General features: G+C 36.9%; 1 protein-coding gene across 4 annotated transcripts in view; it reads right to left on the bottom strand.

Moving 5' to 3' along the window:
- The window catches only part of LOC149485461 (uncharacterized), a 106,189-nt gene that overhangs the window by 5,207 nt on the left and 77,889 nt on the right, over window positions 1-23,093 (bottom strand). For all 4 annotated transcript variants that reach the window (XM_089700271.1, XM_089700270.1, XM_089700269.1 and 1 more), the window contains exons 4-6: window positions 7,410-7,519; window positions 2,407-6,564; window positions 401-506 (exon numbers count right to left, since the gene is read on the bottom strand). In XM_089700271.1, coding sequence (XP_089556397.1) covers window positions 401-506; window positions 2,407-6,564; window positions 7,410-7,519 — 4,374 coding nt within the window. The remainder of the gene's footprint in view (window positions 1-400; window positions 507-2,406; window positions 6,565-7,409; window positions 7,520-23,093) is intronic.

Here is a 23,093-nt window from a genome sequence, read left to right as displayed (position 1 = left end):
AACACCGAAAATGGACAATGCATGAACAATGTACTTTCAATGATCACCTTCCAAACAGGTTAAAAATCCACGTGAGTTTAAAAAAATATATACAAATATACAAGAGTAGCATTTACAATGTGAAAATTTAAAGTAAGTGAAGGCCATCTTTTTGTACAAATGGCGACTTTTTGTTATTTTATTTATTTATATATTATGATATTGTTTATATAGGTACATATTATGAAAGTCGTGCTCATTACACCAGTTATAGTTCAATTGTCAATTTGTCTCTGCTTACATAAACTTTTGAAAATCATCAAAGAAAGTTATTCTAAAATATTCGATTTTTAAAAATCTATTAAAGACAACCATAAAAACTTTATCAGGTTAGTAAATAAATAAATTCTCTAGAACTCACTAGAAGCTTCCGTGTCAGACGTGACATCATTCCGCGGTGTCGGCCAAGGGCGATCCTGCGACTCCGCCATGTCTTGTTCGCTGCTCGACACGCATTGTACCATGCCCTGGAAATTGCGGACATATTTATATTAGTATTAAAAATTAATTGTCTGTAAAGTCGGTTTACTGACGATAGTTGAACGTGACAACGTCCGATTGTGCTTCTTTGTCGCTCGTTCCGCGCTCTCGCTCGCACTTCAAGCCTTACATGGAACGCCTCAGAGCGAGGTAACGCCGCATGAGTCATGTTTTTTCGTGCATGCAGCCGGCTTTATCGAATTATAAGACGTTGTCACGTCAATAAATATATGATGTTAGTGCTCAAAATATAATAATAAATATTAAAAAATGTTATGACGATTCAAAGGTGCTTTTACGTGGGCCACACTGAAAGTTTTGCGTAACTAATAAATAAAACAATTTATTAGTCTAATATTATATTTACTACTTTTTACAGTATTCTCCGTAACATTTAAAACACTTTTTCATCCGTTCAAACCATTTCTGGAAACATGAGGACCACTGGTCCGAGGGTATGTTTTCTGCGTGCTGTTTGAAAGCAATCACGGTCTCTTCTGGTCACGTAAATGTCGAACCACTCATTGAATCATAGATTTTTGGGAAAAGGAAGAAATCGTAAAGTGCTAGGTTAGGACTGCGTGCGGCATAAGTCACGTGCTCTATGTTTTCAGAAGCCAAAAATGACTTTGTTTTGTTCGCGGTGTGCGCCGAAGCACTGCCATGGTGCAACAAGATGCGACTTCTAGGTCGCTTTTCCCTTATTTTTTCTAAGACATTGGGCAAACAAATAGTGGTGTACCACTCAGCATTAACAGTCTTTTGTTACTCAAGTGGGACAGTGCAGACAGGATTCGTCTTAGAGAAAAATAATGCAATCATTTCTTTGCCGACCCTTCTCGCCTGCCTCAATTTGGTTGGTTTGCTGTCACTTTCAAACACCCACAAAGAATATTGGTGTTTTCTTTATGGAATATAACCATTCATATTTCATATCCTGTCACGATATTATACTCGGCATTAGAATGTCCGTAATTGTTAACTTTAATAGCATTTCTTAACACCAATCTACTCGATGTCGTTTTTGTTCTGGAGTGAGTTTAGGAGCAATTCACCGGCAACCAAGCTTCCTAACTTTGAAATGTTCATGTAAAATTTTCTGAATTTGGCTCATACTAATCCCAAAATGTCCTCGAATCTCCTAATAAGTGATATGGCAATTTTATTAAATTAGTCGTCTGACGGTAGCCATATTTTCCTCCGTGATCGCAGTTGAGGGTCGACCTTGACGAATTTCATCATGGAGAGAAACACGGCCGCGATGAAATTCAGCATATCAATGCCTTACAGTGCTCAAATGAGGTGCTTCCCTCCCAAAAGTATTTTGAAGGCGAGCAGTGCAAACTTTCGGAGAAAGCGAACTTTTAAAATCATCAAAAATCATCGCCCTAAAATTGTTTCGTGTTAGTTCCGTTTTTGCTACGGACAACGAACTTCAACTTGAGATAAAAAAAAATTGACAAGCGCTACCCGCCAAATTTTTTTTTCCTCAACTAATGAGACTTCATGTGTTAAAAAAATATAACATTCGAAATTCAAACATTTATGGGTGGCCAGAAACGCAAAACTTTTAGTGTGCACTAGGTATAAGAAGTCTAATTGAATAAATAAATGTTAGAGTTTATATAATTGGAAGATTGTGAGGTTGGATAGATGTTTGTTACTCATTAATGCAAAAGCAGCACGGCACTGTTGTACTAAGTTGTGTAAGTAGAATGTAAAAATTAAAGTAACATAAAATCATTCTATAGAATATCCCAGAATTGATATTTAACTGTTATTTTTGCTGTACATTCTAATGTAATTCATAAATATGAAAACAAGGATTAGGTAAAAAATCTTAAAATTTAATAACTATCAAATGCATAATAATTAATAAAAACTCACCGAGGAATTAACATCAGCCGGTTCCGGCGACTTAGTAGTCGTGTCCGCGTAATTCCCCTGCGTGGACACACAGCGGCTGCCGTATATCCTCGGGCTGGCCGCTTCGGACGCGCCCAGGGGACTGTGCGTCGTCGTGTCTGGTGGACTACTGCCAGACACACCCTGGCTAGGGGACTTTCCTCCCCTGGGCTGGTTGAGTAAAGTCTGGGTAGAAACAGAGTGCCGCACGTGCGACCCGAAACCCTCCTGATTGAGCAGGGGACTGAACTCGTTCATGAATTTCGCGTAACTCTCCGAATTTTCCACCTTCTCCTCTATGACTAAGTTCCGCTCTTTATCTTCTACGTTCTCTTGCATCTGTATGAAATTCCTTTTTTGATTTGTCTGTTTGTTGAGGAGCACGTTCGGGTCGATGTTGAAACGGGACGAGTTACCGCCTTGTAAGTTAGTCGTGATTTGCGTGTTATTTGAATTTGAGACTAGGGTAGTTTGCTGTTGCACGATAGTAGTGTTCTGTTGGACAAATGTCGAATTGCTTCTGTTATTCGACGCTGACGGTATAGACACCTGTTTAGGCGATAGCGGTACCATCAACGTTTGACCGATCTGATTAGTCTGGATAAACTCCTGCGCTTGAACATTGCCTGATCTCACTTGGGGATTCTGGTTAAACGTCACGTTTGTCGGGCTGAGATTCGCGAGTAAAGGACTCAATTGCCCGTTAAAATTCGGACTGTTAACCATTACTTGACTGTTTGGTGATAAAAATTGCGCTCCAGGACTGTGTTGGGATTGGATAATCTTTCCTTGTTGGTTCTGTCGAATGACAACGCCGCTATTAGTGCCCGCTGTGAAAACACCCGCATTTTGAACCGGTGTGAGGACATTCTGTCCATTGACCGTCTGCAATTGCAACTGCATCGGCATTCCTGTTGCATTATCTTGGATTATAGTCGTTCCATCGGCGGTCATGACCATTCCACCTAGATTAGGTACGATAAACTGCTGGAACGCGGGGAAATTCGACATTACATTACTTGCATTGTTTATTAAATTGACTGGTTGTAATAAATTAATTTGTTGTGATGGCGACGTATTTGTGATGATTTGTTGTGATCCAAAGTTGTTTGTATTTCCCTGACCGTTCATAACGATATGCGCGGGTGTCCCCGACTTTCCAGGAACTATAGTTAGCGCTTGTAACATTGGTGTAGGTGATATATTGTTTGTGGGCGACAGCTGGAAGCCGCGTGGGGAAAATTGTGGACTAGTGTTATGCTGCGGCGAAGAATGAACCATAATGTTGTTGGGATTCTGTTGCGGCGCAGCTATTTGTAGAACGTTTGTAATATTCGCCGTTTGGCTCTTCTTTTTCTTACTCCTCTTTTTAATGCTCTCAGGCGACAACATGGCTACACCTTGCACGAAACTTTGGCCATTTTTAACTTCGATTTGTCTAGACGATTCGGTTGAAGATTGTCCAGATACAAGTCCGCCTGCTACAATTTGAGGCAGAACAGTATTTTGTTGAACGACTTGACCATCGACGGCCATCATCGGTGGTTGTATGACGAACGGCGTTTGCAGAGTGTTGACTACAACAGTAGGTTGATTTACCATGGGTTGTACACCGCCTACCGCCGGCACTACTTGCGTTACTGACGAAGTTACATTTGTTACCGCATTCGAGCCAATTTGAGACATGGCTGTTGTATTCTTAGGTGGAGGCGGTGGCATATGATTACTAGTCACGATTATCTGTCCAGTAGACGATATAAGAATCTGTCCTGGCGTTGTTCTCTTTCCGATCTGTGTTAACGACGTGCTTTGAGCATTACTAGTTTCCGGTTTAGAAGGCAAACTGCTTATCACGTTTTGAACCATTTCTAGCGGTGATTTAGAGATCATATTCTGAGCTGTTGTGCCCGCGATATGTAGAGGATAGCTCGTGGGTAGATTTACGGAATTTATAAACGGATCTGGTTGGTTATTCGGTATAGCGTATGTGGTCGCTAAATTGACGCTAGGAGGCGGTGGTGGTCGAATAAAGTTAGCTTGTGATGCATTAATTGATGTAGTGGCAGTGTTCGCTTTCCCAGCAAGCACTGACGTCACAGTGTCTCTAATTACTGAGAAACTCGCCATAGTTGTTATATATGTTTGTATGTAATTCGTTTGTATCAACGAATAAGGCGGTCCACCGCCCAAGTGTGGCGGCGGGCAATAACCAGGCATAGTATTTTCATACCTTTTCTTCGATTCTAGCTTAATCATCTCCTGTCGCAAAGCAGGCTTAACTCCAACCATTGATATGTTATCTACTTCCATAAGATTCTTATTTACATTGTGATTTGATATGAAATGCATCATTTGCGTGCCAGATATTTGGTTGGGTGGTCCTGGAGAATTATATGGATATGCTTGACTGTTTGGTGTTGGGGGGTTGCTGTTGAAGTTATCTCTACACGAGCCAGGGTTCGAATACGCTGGACTGGGCATAGGGAATGTACAATTCTGATGTGAACTGCTGCTACCGCTGTGAGGAGTGTCCGTACTACGAGAACTGTTTGAAAGAGTTGGCGAAGGTTCTGGAGGCTGCAGTGTTTCTGTTGGCGACACATTACTTGTGCTAACGATACCAGCTTGAATCGGACCACAGTTTTCATTCGAAATAACATTCCTTTCAATGAACGTTGAAGATGTCACAGGACTCTCGTCGAAATGTTTCGGGCTCGATGTGGATGTATCCATATCGTGATAGATATTTTTATGATATTTCGTCCTCATTTGGTTCTCTGTTCCGTCTGTATTTTTAAACGGCACATTGCAGCCTTTGTAACACTGCGGCATCATGTGTTCTTGAACTTTATCTGGTACTACGCTACTATCTGGCGTATTAGGTGATGGAGAAGAATTTATATTGTTTCTAAAAACATTGATTGGCTCATACTGCTTCATAGATTTACATGTTGGTACTTTATCTTGTCCCTGCGGATTGTAAGAGCTAGTTGAAGGCTCGTACGGATGACCTTCGAATGCAGCATTTGGACCCACTTGCCTCGAAATCGTATTATTTAATAAAGCCGTCTGTTGAGCCAAATATCCACTAGGATCATCCATAAATGACGGGACATTATTTCCCATAACATCGTCACAGGTTTTCTTTTGTTCTTGCAAGAATTTCATACCGTTATTACCATATACCATTTGTTTGTTTTCTAGTTGGTTGTTTTTCTTTTTAGGCGTCTTAGTACCTTTGCCTTTCTTTTTGTTGAGATCCATATTCGGCCACTGTTGACCCATCATGTTGTAATGTTGTGGCAAAGGAGGCACTCTAGAACACATGCCTTGATTAATAGATGATTGATCATTAGCAAATTGTGCCGTTGGAGGTGGTTCGTCATTACTCATTTCATAATCCATATTATCCAACTTTTGCAACTTAGGACTTGCACTCGTCAAAGAGTTCGGAGTGCTCGTCTCAGCTCTCTTAACTTGCCACGGCGGTGTTTTTGCTGAATTTGTTTTCACGACGGTCCCGTTCTGTATCACCAGTTGATTCTGTGGCAAGTACTGGTTCTGAACTAGTTGCTTGTTCTGATTGACGTTATCCGTCATCTGTGTCTTGTATCCCTTCATGACTTCAATCTGTTTCTGATTTCTTTGTATGAAGATTTGCTGCTGTTCGTTGATCTTTTGCATCACTTCGGGTGTGAGCGGTTGGTTCAAACCGCAGTATATTTGAGACTCTTCCTTCGTTTGTTTTGCTAGCACTTCTTTCTCTTCCTCTTTGCGTTCCGGTTCAACAACATTTTGTGGCATCACATTCATTGCATTTTTAACATTCGCTTGTTTGTTGAAACTTGTATTGACGCCTATAATTTGTCCGTTCGTACCTAGTACGGGTAGGCCAACATTAAGGGCAGGGTTAGGCATTGGCTGATTTAATTTCTGATTGACCTCCATATTATCTGGATGCTGGGATATCCATCCACTGCTAACTGTTAGATAGTGTGAACTTCTTTGTATATGAGTTTCTTGTTTTGTCTCATCCACAACGTTAAGCATATTTTGTTGGGGATAAGGTACACAGGCCTGATTCATTGAACGTTGAACTAGCGAACCCGGCGATGCTGTTCTTTTCTGATCCTCCAGGGACTGAAAAGAGAAACATACCTTTATGTATATCAATAAAAAATAATTCTATCCAAATCGTACGTCTTAATCAAAACATTGAGATCACCGTTGATCAACAAAACATTCAAGATGCAGCTGTCCATTCAATATCAACAACTTTGGGTACCAACTACAGTAAATTGTGACAAACAATATACATATCACATGTAACATAAACGATTCACAAGAATTCATGTATGTGTAATAAAAATAAAGGATCGCCGCAGGCACCGCTGCTGGCACCGTCTCAGCTCTTATCGCGGCCATGAATACGTAATGCGCTGCACCCTACCACACTTAACTGCATTTAATATGCTATTTTGTCCTTCGAGTTTGTTTACTACTAGTGTAGGTTCAAACTATGTTCCTTTATTTAATGTTATTTTTATGAAACATAGGTCGAATACTTTTCTGATTTACTGGTGTCAGACTATGAGAGAATTTATGAAACTTTCCCGTTCCAAACTAATTATTCTGTGACAGTCATACTAAATTTTCTCTCAATTAAATAAGGAATCATTTATAATTGAAAAGCCTCTTGTGATTAAATTATCAAAGTATCATATTGCCAGTAAAAAAAGGCCCTCCCACACTATACAGGATCCAAAAAGCGTAATAGTCTTGACTAGTTAACGAATTGAAAAGAGAAATGCGTTCAATCGTCATCCAAGAAACATCATACATCTATCCTTTGCATCTCAATCTCAATGTTGACTGGCGTCACCAAGTTATTAAAACGCCTCAATCCACCCTGATTTTATTAGCAATGTCTCACTAGCCACTCTAATATGACGACTGTCGTCACAAAGTTACTAAACGATTCATACCTTGAATTCATTGAGCGGTCTCTCCCGCTGTACCATCATCTGCGAGACGCTCATGTTTGGCGCGAGGCCAGCACGCTTCTTCATCTTCTTTTTGGCGGGGTCCACTGCGCCTGTAATGCATACGTGTTGTGTGTTAATTAACAGTTAGTACCTAAGCCTCCGTTTACAAGATATGACGAAATACATCAATAATAAATAAAATAATTTTTTCACACACAGCACGATCTGATCCCATACTAAGCTTTCGCTTGTCTTATGGAAACCAGATGGCTGATAAACATACACATATAATTTTAAATAAATACTTATATATATAGATAATTAACACCCTGACACAGAGCAAACATATACGGTCTATGTTCATCACACAAATATTTGCCCTGGGTGGAAATCGGACCCACAACCTCTGGCTTGGAAGGCAGGGTCCCTATACCAACCAAGCCAACCGGTCAGTAAAATTATATTTTTGCTGTCGTGGATAATTCAAAAACTACTTTTCTTACTAGGTATGTAGATTTTGTTTCGAGTTGAAAGTAGAATTATTTTGATGATTTTTCTTAATTCGATCTCTGCTAGCCGCTAATAAACAGAGAAAACAGATTAACTGTACAAATTTCAAAGCTTCAAGTCATAATTATATTAGTAACTAGCGGTCCGCCCCGGCTTCGCCCGTGGTACATGCTTACGTTTTCTCTACATAAGAACCATCCTCGTACTTCAAGGAATATAATAAAAAAAGAATTATCGAAATCGGTTCAGCCGTTCTCGAGTTATGCGCTTACCAACACATTTTGCGATTCATTTTTATATATAAGATTTAAACTCTAAAGTAGGCTTTAACTTCAAAACAATTAGCGTAATAAATTTAATTTTTAACGAACATACAACACAAACTTCCCAACCTAAATCAATTAGAAAGTAATTCAGTCTATTAATTAGTTCAACAAAATAATTTATGGTATGTCTTGCTCAAAATCAACAATCATTATTTTAATTTAAGAATTAAATACGTACGATCACAACGCTCTTGTAAAAATGACCCTTAAATCACTAATGAATAAAGTCCAAATTCAATTAACAGTCACTAATCTAAAACGTACTACTATAATAGGTGTTTTAAAATGACCTTTCAATCACTAATCAATAAAGCTTATATTCAATTAACAGCTACTCATCCAAATCGTCCAAAACATGCGCCGTCCCAAAATGACCATAACCACCGTACCATAAAGCCTATAATCAATTAACATTCGCTAATCCCAAACGTCCTAGCTCAAGCGCCGTCGAAAAATGACCTTTACATAACCAACACATAAAGTCTATAATCAATTAACGGTCACTATAGCTAACATATCCCGTGTTCGTTCAATCTCTGCTGCCAATAAGCAACACTTGACCCACATGGTGAGGCGAGCGAGAGATACACTTAGGAGAAAGCAGGTTACCTAACAATGGACTAGCGTTAGGGCACGCACACATGGACATATGGGCACAGACATGTTTGTATATGAATAGGTAAAGATGTGATTTGTTGTGACCCTACATCGCCTAGAGATATTATATTTATGTCGTCATATAGATTAAATTTAAAAAGACAATATTATGTTAAATAATGATTAGGAATATAATCCGCTGAGAATCCTCAAATTTAAAGATAAAAAAGAACAATTCGTTTCGAATTACCAAATTATAAAGCGAAGCTAAACATGATTATCCGGTCGGATAATCGCCGAACAAAAGAATTACACTTAACTAAATAAAAATAAATAGCAAAATAAAAACAAACATAATAAAACCAAAACAAAACACGATACAAATTAAAGACATAAAACCGCGGTAATTCTCTAAGCGATAACATCAGTCGAGTCATTCAATTTGTACCCAAAAAGTTTAATACACGGCGATATTATACTAATCACAAATAGCAGCTGATTATGGATTAAACGTTCAGTTATTGCATTTAAAAATTTATTAGTTCGAAAACTGATATTCAGTGTTGTTCAGTATTAGAACATTGCATAGAATCTTTTCGAACGCACTAAGAACAACGAAAGAATACTCTACACCTGTTTACACTAAACGAATTTGACACAGTGTGGAATTAGAATGTGCTTTCGCTCGTTTGATGTAAATGCGCAAATTAAGAATACAAAAGAAACTACAATTACATACTACGTACAAGACAGTAGTAACTCGCATTTGGCATGTCCTAAGGCGCGGGTCAAACACAAGCGGCGCGGGCGCGGGCGTGCCATAAGCGCACCTCTTGAATCTGTTTTGCACCACGTCCTTCTTATACATTTTGTATGAAAGAATTTTGGAAAGGCGACGAGGCGGCACGCCACGGTTGCGCCGCGGGCGTACCGCAGGCGTACCGCAGGCGCGCTTCCCCCATCGCATCCAAATAGAGGTCAATTCACGGTCATACACAATCAAAAACAAATCGGGTGGTAGTAGACCGGGAGATACTGACACAAAATTTCGAGTTACAATTACAATTTTTACAAAAAAAAAATTTGCAGATTTTCGGCGGTATGGCGACCATTTGGAATCGTCCGAAAAGTATGGCATGGCGATTTTCGTAAATGGCTGCACGACGATGGTTACCTGTGCAAAAGTTAGCCTGGTACAAATGGTTGAATTGTTTTTTTTAAATCAACACATTCGCGTCGGTATGGCGGGCTGTAAGTCACACCGGAAAAGTATGGCATGACACTACCGCCTACTTCTTTTTTATGGGCTATCGGTAAATTCTAAAATTTTTGTGCTACAAATCGTTTGACTTCGCTATTTTTCCGACGAGTTCGACTAACGCCCACGCGACTAAGCCGCCGGTACCAGCGTTCACACCATCGTTTTTCTTTTTGTCATTGCGTACTAAGCCCCTGTAGAACCGCCATCCTGTTACAAATGACTCGAAATTTTGTGTCAGTATCTCCCGGTCTATAGGAGACGGTAGCCTGTCAGTCAAAAATGTGTTCTCTCTGTGTGGAATTATATAGAGCTGCTATTACATACCCTTCTTCGTTTTGTTTTTAAAGGTGAATTGAATTAATCGATGAAGTGATTTACACAGGTGATGGCAGTAGGGAAAGTGAAAATGAAGAAGAGCATAATGAAAGTTCCCATGTATTTACAATGTCAGAAATAAAGATAATCCTGATTTTGATTGTGTTTTTTATTTATTTGTAATTGTAATAATATTGTGGAATGATCAGTACTGTAAATACTTTTGAACTGAGATTTTAATGATAAGATTTATATGGTTTAAATGTAAACCTGTGTTTGAAAACCATATTTTATCTATACTAATATTATAAAGAGGAAAGGTTTGTATGTATGTATGTATGGTTTTCACGCATAAACTAGGTACTGGACCGATTTTGATGAAATTTGGCACAGATAATCTTTAGACCCTGAGAAAGAACATAGGCTACCTTTTATTGCGAAATATGTACCACGGGCGAAGCCGGGGCGGACCGCTAGTACAATATAAATTTTGTGTTATTTTAACCTTCTTTTCTTCCATCATTACACCAGTACTACTTTAAAATTACTTTAAAAGTACTATAAAATTTTCCAAGTAAATTCCAACATTTCCAACAAAGATATATTTGCAATCGTGGGGTTATCCTCGCTATTTACTTACAAGGAATTATCAAAACAAAATCGTTACTTTCAAATTAACGTTACTTTCAAATCTTTTTTAGCACAAAAAACATAATTTTACTAAATTATGCATGAAGAAAATGCATTTAACCACTCTATATAAATATCATTTTCGGACGCCAACAGCGCGCCGGCTGGCGCGCCCGCGGCGCGCCTGCTGGCGCGCCCGCGGTGCGCCCGATGCGCGCCGCGCCGCTTGTATATGTCCCGCGCCTAAGAATAAGAGAGAGGTCGTCGGGCGACCGACCGCGCGCCTCCAGATCTCCTCTAGACGAGTGTAATAGCAGACAATGCACAATCTCCATTGTGCCCGAGACGTCAGCCATTAATACCCGCCCCGTTTATAATTTAAAATTCTATCAGCTTCTGTTTCAAGCTGGCAAGTTTATCTTTTTATTATAACTAGCGGTCCGCCCCGGCTTCGCCCGTGGTACATATTTACGTTTTCTCTACACAAAAACCATCCTCGTACTTCAAGGAATATAATAAAAAAAGAATTATCGAAATCGGTTCAGCCGTTCTCGAGTTATGCGCTTACCAACACATTTTGCGATTCATTTTTATATATAAGATATATAAGAAGATGTCGAGTAGGTGTTAGAGGAGCGCTTTTATTTCGCTTTATGAGTACCGCTGTGTAAAGGCTTAATTTGAAGCCCATAATGCAGAGAATAGAAAGTTTTGTAGCATTTTACAGACGTTTACTTCGTTTCTAAATTCATAACAATTCCTTTAAAAAAATACACAAAACTAATTTGATCTAAAGATAAAATAAGATTTGGATCTGTATTTTTTTCCGAGATTATGTTTTCTTAGCTTGGTCTATTTCTTTAGAAATTTAATGTTTTATTATCCAATCAGCCGGCACCGGCAGCCCTTATACCTAAACACTATTACATAAACTTCTATTCTGATATACTTATATAATATTATGTAAGCATTATTCGATTAAGTACTTATACTTTATTTATATAAATAATTGAATTTTATAAATATTAAGTACACGTATTCTAGTATCTGTCGAAAAAATATTTTATAAGAAAATGTTCCGTTCCTATTGGGCTTTACGTGATGACATATGTAAAGCCTTTTTTGATAAACGGACCATCAAAAGAGGAAATTTTCAAATCGGACCCGCAGTTCCTGATATTAGCGCGGTCCAACAAACAAACTCTTCAGCATTATAAAATGACTATAGGCGATATAATAAACTGTATAGGCGAGGATTAAAGCCTGTATATCTAATAAAATCAAAGGAATGCATTATGCAACAGCAATGAACTAATTGTTTTATTTATGACTAGCGACCCGCCCCGGCTTCGCACGGGTGCAATGCTGATACTGAATACACTACAGAAAAACTGTGAACGTTGTATATAAAAACATAGCGGCCCGCTCCGGCTTCGCACGGGTATAAAATAGATAGACGGCCGGCCGGTGCCGCCGCAAACGCTACGTCCCGCAATTTTTAAATCTGTAATATCTTCGAAAATATTCATTTAAATCATACGGTGTAAAGGGCCACATAGATCTATATTAAATGCACAATGTATTCAAGGTATTTAATTGGTTAAGGATTAATGCTGTATTGGTTAAAATCGCATCGAAAATTAGCCATTATTTGTCGTAAAAAGTAAATGACAAAAAAAAGTTATTGTGGGTTATCCATAAGAGATAGACATATACCATCGCGGACTTTTCTGTAGACCTTTTCAATGTGTATAATACTTAGTACATTATTTTGATAAAACTCGTAGGGTTCAGCTTGCGTTTGCAATGTAAGCGGAAAAAATGTAATTTTTTACGACATCACATTAGAAACCTCAAAAATATCAGTACTTCTCCACTATTTTATGGATGTTTTTATACATATAAACCTTCCTCTTGAATCACTCTATCTATTAAAAAAAACCGCATCAAAATCCGTTGCGTAGTTTCAAAGATTTAAGCGTACAAAGGGACATAGGGACAGGGAAAGCGACTTTGTTTTATACTATGTAGTGATGATAGTGAAGCAATTATTTTATCTGTAGCTTCGTATCGGTATTTATTGAGGTTGTTTATGTAATGCATAATGCCATTTAACTTTTCTAAAATACAACAACGCATCGTGTAATATAATTTCTATAAAATATGTTTTGGCATTGCTTATGACTATAATATTACATTATGTTTCATACCATACATTTTATTGCGCATAATTTAACAGAACATAAATAAATAATACTATGTGTATTTTGTAAATAAATAAACCTACTAACGATCGAAATAACAGTCCGTAATCGAAAGGCATTAATGTAACCTGTACCAAACATTTCCAAGCAATCAATTCTTTAATTCACAATTACTTTCATGAGTCTCAAACAAAATAACAAAGGAAAGCTATCTAAAATCTCCAATACCAGCAGTTATTACAAATAACAATGACACTCCCCTCCTTTAATCCATACTAATATTATAAATGCGTAAGTAACTCTGTCTGTCTGTCTGTTACTCAATCACGCCTAAACTACTGAACCAATTTTCATGAAATTTGGTATGGAGATATTTTGATACCCGAGAAAGAACATAGGCTACTTTTTATTCCGGGAAAATGACGCAATCCCGGAAATCCCACGGAAACGGGAACTATGCGGATTTTTCTTTGACTGCGCGGGCGAAGCCGCGGGCGGAAACCTAGTTTTCCATAATTTAATAAATCTCAAATCTATACTTACAATATTATTAAGCTGAAATGTTTGTTTGTTTGAACGCGCCAATCTCAGGACCTACTGGTGCGATTTGAGAAATTCTTATACATATAATTATCATCATCGCTAAGACCAACAGGAGCGGAGCAATGCGGGAAAAACCGCGGGGCAGCTAGTCATTTGATATAACATTCATTTTATTCTGACGTACGTAATTGAATCACTCCCTAAACATACAAATTAACAAATAAAAAAATATTTGTACCAATTTGAATGGAATAATGTAAACGATACTATCTTTTAACATATTTTCCTTTACATTGCGACCTCAAAAAGTTTATTTCTTATTCATGAAGGTCGGCCGCCGCGACGGACAATGGAGTTATTTCTTTGACGAGTTAATATCAAGAATTCAAATTAAAACGATAAAATCTATTAAAACGTTTCCTTTTATCGTAAATGAAAGGAATCTTTGCGAGAATTCGTTCAAAAGTTACACAGATGTTGAGATTGCGGGATATCTATTTGATCTTTTTATTTACAAACCAAAAAAAGTTGCAATGTTGATACTGTGTATTGTAATGGTGCCAATTTCCCCAATTTCCCCATTTAACATTTTATCATTCGCATAATCACAAAACATTATATGTAGTAAGATTTTAAAAGTCTTGCCTGAGAGCTTTACCCGAAAGACCTAACATAAATCATACTTGCGAAACAAAACAGTGACTCAAATCACTCGCACCCTCGAAATAAATTAGCGGTTAAACCTTACCCCATTTAAAAGAAAACCAACAACTGTATAAACAGCCTTGAAACCTCCCACCACAACCGTGAAGGTCCATTAAAAAAAATCGCTTGCCCATAACGAATCGAAAAGGGCGGCAAATTCAATCGCATAATTACCGCGTATAATCTTATCTATTTGCGCATTATCCAGCAGATTTGCAATTAAAACGTTCACAGTAGGAGCTAGGAGGGGGCTCGCGGGGGGGTAGTGGGGGGTAGGTGTCTAGGCGGCGGGGCGCGGGGCGGGCAGGAGATCAATAGTCGCCGGGGTGCGCGACCGCTCGCTTCGCAGCGATTCTCGATTGTTTCGAGTTACGGGCACGCTTTTGTTCCCTCCGCCGGCGTTTCGAGCCGCCCGCCGCCTTCCTTGATGGTAATTACGCAATGCTGCGGCTTGCGGACACTTCGATTCGCTTTATCATCGTTAAGTGTCCCGCGCTGCGCCTCCGGCCAACCTCTGATGTCTTCAGAACGTTTACGCTTTGTTCTTTAACTGATTCCTTTTCGGTTAACAAGATTTTAATTGTTAATTATCACTTTTCGTATCTCTTTTGAATTTATATTTTCATTCAGACATTATATAAAGCGAGATCACATATAAAATTGTTAATTGATTATATTAAAAAAAAAAATACAAAATGACGAACATAGAGCCTCCTTTTGTTTTAGGAAGTCGCTTATAGACATAGACAAACGACAACGTATTAGTTACCGAATACAACAATGAAACTCCCACCTTTTCTACTATTATTCGGGCTCACCTCCTCCCATAGTTATATGCCACCGAACGTCACTATTTATAACTCCTATCTATTCGCAATTATGTCTTGCCCTATTGCATCCTAACAATCGTTGGAGAGAGGCTATTGAAAAGCCACATCGGGCTTCAAGCTGGAAACATGCAATAGAGATGCCACTTGAAGTATTCTTAGCTCCCTAAGTCATAAATATAATCATATATGAGGAAAAGTTCATATTAGAATCTTGCCAATAAAGCTCTCTAGGATATGTCCACAGTCCACAATCGTACTTAAAACATGAATTACAATTTATAACTAACCTATGTGTCAAAAACAAGCATTTTATCTTGTTGGTGACCCAAAGATGAATTAGGGCTTAAAACGCAATCTCATAAAGTATTAGCATTTATCGAGCTATATAATATATTATGCTTTAATAGGCTAGAGAGTGACATAGTCTTATTTTTTAATGCAAAGTTTATTCCATAATAAATTGGGAAATCAGTACCATCGTACCAAGATGACCCATTTGCACGAAATGAAATGTCAACAGACCGAAAAAGCGACTCAATAGCAAGAGGCTAAGGGTGCCTACTACGTTCGGAATATGGACTCTTCGGTATCGAATAATAGCCTGTTTCGTATAATATCACTTTGTTGCCGTGAATGCTATATTGTTACGGTGCACAATGATGAAGGCACTCACGCACTGAGCGGCTCGGAGCTCCCAATTTGGGGGAGTCACTTGGAAAATAAACTTTTAATGGTTTATTTATAGTGACTATGCGGAAACTTTATAAGTTAGATTTCTTTATTTCTGTAGTTCGTTAAGAAGCATAACCAAATTTACACTTCACAGTCTCAAAAATTCTTAATTATGTGAGTCGCAATGCAATTACTAAATGATTACATTATAATTATTTTATTTTACGAGTATTGATGTAATGAGCTTTTTAATTAGAAACGAGTATGAAAATTGTTTATTTTGATGAAACAAAATATAATTCAGAAAAATTCGAAAAAAGAGAAAAAGTACCATTAATGCATAATAAGTACAATTTTTATGCTGTGTATTCTTGACCAGTAGGTATTGTATTCTATGCATAAAAAATGTATCCTTAAACTTCAAGTCAGAAACTGCACAAGTGATACCTTTTTTTTTTTTTTTAAGTGGGGAAATCTTGCATAGATACCCACGGCCTCCGGGGAAGGGGCCGTGGGTTATGTCGGATTCCTACCGACCAAAACCCCACTGTGTTCCGTCAAGCCGCATCAACGACGGGGCCACGGGTATCTACCCATACCTCTTCACTTCAAGTGGAACATAACAAAACTGAACATAACTTATTCAACAAAGTATTTACTTTGATTCAACGAGTCGACAATGATAAATGTATTTGCTGAGCTCTCAAGAAAAATTTTAAACGACTCACCTCTGCAGTCTAAGAGTCTAGACGTCCATATAAATCCTTATTTTTCAATAGATAACTTTGATGTTAGCATTTCTTTGTCAGCATTCAATGGTATACAATTTACATATTCTTATTTATAATTGAAATCTCGCGATGTAGCAATAAATCCGTCATACTTTATTCAATAAAAGATGGGAAACATTTGAGAGGAAAAATAAATTTATTCAATTTGCAACATTCGAAGCCGTCGGAATATTTTACTTTTTCTATCTTTCCATAAGTCTAAATGTTATAAGTAATTTAAATGTGCCCATCACATTCCTCTATAAAAATCATCAAAGCATTTCCAATTTCCCACATAGAACAATAGATTATAAGAATAAAATAAATCTATACTTACTAATATTATAAAGCTGAAGAGTTTGTTTGTATGTTTGAACCCGCTTATCTCAGGAACTACTGGTTCGATTGGTGTTGAATGTTTGAAAAATTCTTTCGGTGTTCCCATTCATCGAGGAAGGCTATTATAGGCTATATGTATATCATCACGCTGAGACTAACAGGAGCAGAGCAATGCGGGTAAAACCCCGGGGCACAGCTATTGAACAATAAAGGTACGCAAAAAGGAACAATCAACTATGGTAATTTCCACCACATTTATAAAACCTTAATAATCACCAATTAGAAAACCCAGTCACAACAAACCGAACAGGGTCAACACTTAATTTGACAAATGGGGTTCATTGACCCGACGATCTGGATAAATATTTTCCTATCATAGCATTATTTTCTAACAAGATTACGTTTGTTCTTGTAGGCGGCCCTGGGGAGGCGGGCGGCTGGCTTTGTGGCACTAGATGATGTTTTGACTAGCATTATTATGTTATATAATGTTAAATGTATTTTGTTATTGTATACTTAAACCGTTTACCGATTTAAGAGGATGTTTTGAAGAACATTTTAGACTGTTCTTTTTAATCTATCCTTTCTTTGGTTATAAACAGATCACTTTCCAACTATCTATCCACTCATATGATAAATTAATTACGTTACATGTGCTTTTTGTGTCGATTAAAAAATATGAGCTGTACTAACTAAGAGAAAAGAATAATCACTTACAACCCCCAAAAGGAAAAAAAAATGTACAAAAAATGAAAAACAGCAATGATGGCCAAATAAACATCCCTTTAAAAAGCCACATTTTTTTTAATGAAAAAAAAATAGTACACGGATTTTCAGGTAACGTTAAAAAAATATTAATGCCGTATCTACATACAAAAGTCAATAGCTGCAGATATTTTTCGAATTTCAGTTTTGCTCCATGATTAAAACTGATGATGACGATGTTCTTTTTCATTAATCCTTCCAAAAAAAGGTACGATTAAAAATTTCGATACATACACGAGAAATTAATTTGTACTTTACTTACATTTCATACAATAACGAGCAATCCACACCTAAATAGAATAGTCAAAAACCCGATCAAATATAAATTAATAAAACCGGCCAAGTGCGAGTCGGGCTCGCGCACAAAGGGTTCCGTAGCAGCAAATATAATAAATTACAGTTAAATCAACCTATCTCAAAAACTATAAGAGATACTTTGATCAAACCAAAAATCGTTGAAAGAGTTAATTAGCATGCATCACCTCTATTTTTTTTAGAATTTTATACCCCGTAGTTATAAAAATAGAGGGGGGGGGACATACTTTTTACGACTTTGAGAGCTGATATCTCAAAAACCGTTCACTTTAAGAAAAATGTTTTTTAGAAAACTTTATATCATTTTAAAAGACCTTTCCATTGATACCCCACACGGGTATGTACATCGAAAAAAAAAATTTCATCCCTCAGTTACATGTATGGGGGGCCCCACCCCCAATTCTTTTTTTTACTATTTAGTGTCATATTTTTGTAGCGGTTCATACAACACATATTCCCATCAAATTTCATCACTGTAGTACTTATAGTTTCCGAGTAAATCGGCTGTGACAGACGGACAGACGGACAGACGGACAGACGGACATGACGAAACTATAAGGGTTCCGTTTTTGCCATTTTGGCTACGGAACCCTAAAAATACATCTAACTAAAACAATCACATAAATCGGTTTAGAAATCTCGTTAAAAAATCAGTGTTAGTACATAAATAAAACATGGCCTAGATGAGAACTTCCTCCTTTTTTGAATTCGGTTAAAGAGTAACAAAAATGCGAATCACCTCTACAAAAACCTACATAGTTCACACAACAAAGTCTTTTTAAACGAATAGTGTTCCTTGCAACTCTATTAACAGGGTTGTTACCCGCCGGACAGCGCCCTCCCCACCCTCCCCTTACAACCCTCCCCCTCCCATCGCCACTTATCAACAAAGACTACGCTTTGTTACAAAAGCAGCAAAACAAGCACTTTGTAATACAGTCGCTCAGTTAAAACTAGCTTCATTTTTATTTTTATAGACGATTAGATTTTACAGGATCGTTAGGGATTTTTCCGATTGCGGGTAGTTATCACTTTCGCTTTACGTTAAAAAGTATTAGTTTTATTTCAATGCACTTCGAATATTGTAGAAATGTAGTTACCATAACAACTATTAAAATTTATATAGCCAATAATCTGTCAATTACTTAAACTTATATTAATGTAGTTATTGTAATCCAGACAGACAAACAAATTAAAATTAATAAAAATAAGTCCATCCGTTCTTGACTTATAAATCGTGTTAGTACAACAAAATTGCTTTATATTAAATAATGAATCCTTAATGAAAGGATGTGACGGTTAGTGAACACAACTTTTGTAATAAATATGTGGAGCACAAAATTCTTTACGAAATATCTTATACACAAATATGACGATATGCTCTACATACACAAAAAATTGTATCAAAATCGCTTCATCTGCAAGTCGTTAAAACTAACAAAACAAAGAAACAAGACGATGAGATAAAGTCATTTCGTACAACACCAATCAGTTTATTTTGGAAATTTGCGAATTATACCCAAGTCATATCGGGTGTGATAAAGAAAACAACGGGGTTCATTGAACCCGACATCTGTTCAAATATTTTCGTACATCACCTACTCCGAATTAGATTGCCATATGTTTGACGGTCTCAACCGACACGAATATAGCGCTAATATTAAAAATATATATCTAAAAATGTTACCAGAATTGGGGCGAACGATTATAGAAATATACATGTTAGACTAGTTGTGCCCTGTTGTTTTACATTTATTGCCGCCTTGCTCCGCTACTGTTGGTCTTAGCGTGATGATATATAGCCTACAGCCTCTCTCTATAAATGGGCTATCTAACACTGAAAGAATTTTTCAAATCGGACAAGTAGTTCCTCAGATTAGCGCGTTCAAACAAACAAACAAACTCACAAGTATAGAAAGTATAGATTAAGGGAATTTTATCGCTTGTAAGCGCTAAACGTTTTGTTATGTTTAACGCCATTTCTCGTGTAAATTAAAAATTTAATGTGCCTTTTATGTTAAGCGTTCTCTCATTCATTCGAGTCTCCTTCATCTGGTAATTAATCCGGTCGTTCACTCGTTATAGTGCATTTTGTAGGCGCTTATAATAACTGGGACATTTTAGATTACGAATATTTTATTTAAAAAACAACGCAATTATAATAAATTTAAAACTAGATATATGAACAAAATCGCTTTTTAAAACTAGTCAATTTAGTTAATGGGATTTTTGGGCGTTAATGGGCAACCGAAAATAACATAACAATTTGTCATCCCATTACATCTCTACCATTCCATCTCAATGTCCTTCCACCGCTCAATAGATATTCACAATAAAAGCATTCATAAATCTAAACATCCTGTATAACTGGGAGCCAACAAAAACACAGCCAATACACCGCCTTCGCTTCCCATACGCTCGCCGGGTGTAAAAAACCCGAGCGAAACCCCGTGTCCTTACATCCCGTCGACACTATACAGGGTGCACCCTACAGGAAACGACGTGGGATTACGCGAATCAAAGCTTGGCTTGTACATCCCACTCGAGGACTATTGGCTGATGTTGTGACTAGCGGAGCGATAATAAATATTAAATATAGACAAAATATTGTATTAATTATAGCGGAGCGATAATAGACATTATTAGTAATAGTATTTAAATAAAATTTTTCTTCGTATTTCTCGTCTAAATGTATTAGTATATTATAATAATCTTGTAAATAAGTAAAGTATAATAGACAGAATATAAATAAACAGGGAAATAAATAGCCCATCGAAAAACCTATAAATACCTAAATGGCTTAATAATGTATAGCTTTAAAATTCAACTAAATCGCTCAACTGTTATGGGCAATAAGGTCAAATAACTACCTAAGCGCTTTAGTTAAACGCGCGCAAATTGGATATCTATGTAATAATACTTTGTCATGTATTACTTATTGCGTAAATATCATTAATACATACTGACAAATCGGGACAAATCAATAAAATAACATAACGCATAGTTATCATTAATAGCGACAAATCGAGACAATTCAATGTAGGTCCGATTCGCTATCGCTAATCGCGTCGCTCATGATGTTAGTGTAAACGTAGCCTAAACCAGTTCGGCTGTATAATTGAATAAAGCCACCCCGCGATAATACCAATAAATCACGGATTCGCTCCCATCTCAATATTACTTTAGCCCCGCGTTTAAGGTATTTAACAAATTTACGAGCAACTAATTAATTAGCAAATATCCGGTCGAATTTGCGATAGTCGCCGGACCGTATTTTAACGACCACTATTTGTATGTAATTTTGTATAATTACCCGACTACGGCAAAGCAAAAGGAGGGTTATGATTTTGACAGGCTATGTATGTATGTATGTATGTATGTATGTATGTATGTATGTATATATGTATGTATGTATGTATGTATGTTCATCTGTTCCCTCGTAACTTCTAAACTACTTATCAGAATTCGACAAATGACATATCATTAGAAGCGTCTTAATTGTCCGCTGGTTATAGGCTATATGGGGTTTCACAAAATCTAATGTGGCGCCCTCTAGCGGACAAAACATACAGAGTAAAAAAATAAAGTTAAGATAAATATGCCGTGTTTGGTATCATTTGAAAGCTTTTTACTTGCACATTTTGAATATATATATATTACTAGCATTTCCTTGTGACTTTACCTGTATTCATGGGCTGATTGCATATAATTCACATCTTTTCGTTCATAGCTTCTTTATTAGTTCATCAATTTAACTTTTGTTTTATACTTTTTCAGCGTCGTTTTTTGTCGTAGTTGGGTTTTAGTTGTTTTACTTTTTATCTTGTTTTATTAGTGATCACGGTTTAGTCATTACTAGTTTCGGCGACTTGATTTATATAAAAAAAAAATATTAATTTGATACAAATGGATTATGAAAAATTTTCAAGGAACACCATCTCCTTAGTCGACTTTCATATGTGAATACAAAATCACATTTAGGTAATTACTTACCACGACACTTAATCATCATTTATTTCCAACAAAAAAAAAGAGATAGGTACCTAACATGATGGTAAACACAACTTATTCATTATCCACTAACTACAAACTTCACAAAATTTCACCTCTAAAAGGTAACAAACACGACCCTACAATACAATTTACACCTCGTACTCTATTTACCGGGGCATCAGTGTAGGATCCTCTCCGGATACACTGCAGTGTTCCGGATCTGACGCTAATCTGCGTCAAACGTAATTGGATGAAAACGAGGCGCGGAAAGCCTTGCAATAATCCGATCGAATACGTATATGTGCAGTGAACACCCTGTATGTAACGGCATTTTGAGCTCATTAAACTTTTTATAATATCAATTAGTTATTAACGATGGACACATATTGACACTGTGTTAATAATTGCAATGCGAGAACAACTTTTTAATTAGTGTTCTATTTATAAAACGTTATTGATAGAACTAATTAATGATTTTATCGCGTATGTGTATAATATATAGAAACTATAAAACCTGGTATTGTATACACAGTGGATCATATTCTCGTATATTGTTACAATTGATATTTGCATCTACTATTAAAAAGCAGATTTGTTAACTTGTGTTTCATTGTGATAACTACAGTGTACCGTGAGATTCGTTTATAGTATGTAGTTAAGTACATAAAGGTTGATTATTGTCCAGAAAACGATCCAAATAATAATAAAACATGAAACATTTCCAAATTTTTTAACATTGTCAAATACACAAATAAAAACACACTTTCCCCACTAGTAAACTGTTTCGAATTATTTTTATGCAATCTAAGAAAATAACCAAATTTACACAAATAAAAATAAACTAACAACAACTTCTTTATACAAGTTGAGAATATTGCAATTACGTCTGGAAGGCTCTGCTAGTGACAA

Source organism: Colias philodice, chromosome 10 (assembly GCF_061535455.1).
Source record: "Colias philodice isolate Cphi_HAF_F1 chromosome 10, ilColPhil1 Martin Lab GWU primary, whole genome shotgun sequence".
NCBI lineage: Eukaryota > Metazoa > Arthropoda > Insecta > Lepidoptera > Pieridae > Colias > Colias philodice.
The sequence above is the reverse complement of the archived record's forward strand: the minus strand, read 5'-3'. Positions and strand labels throughout refer to the sequence as shown.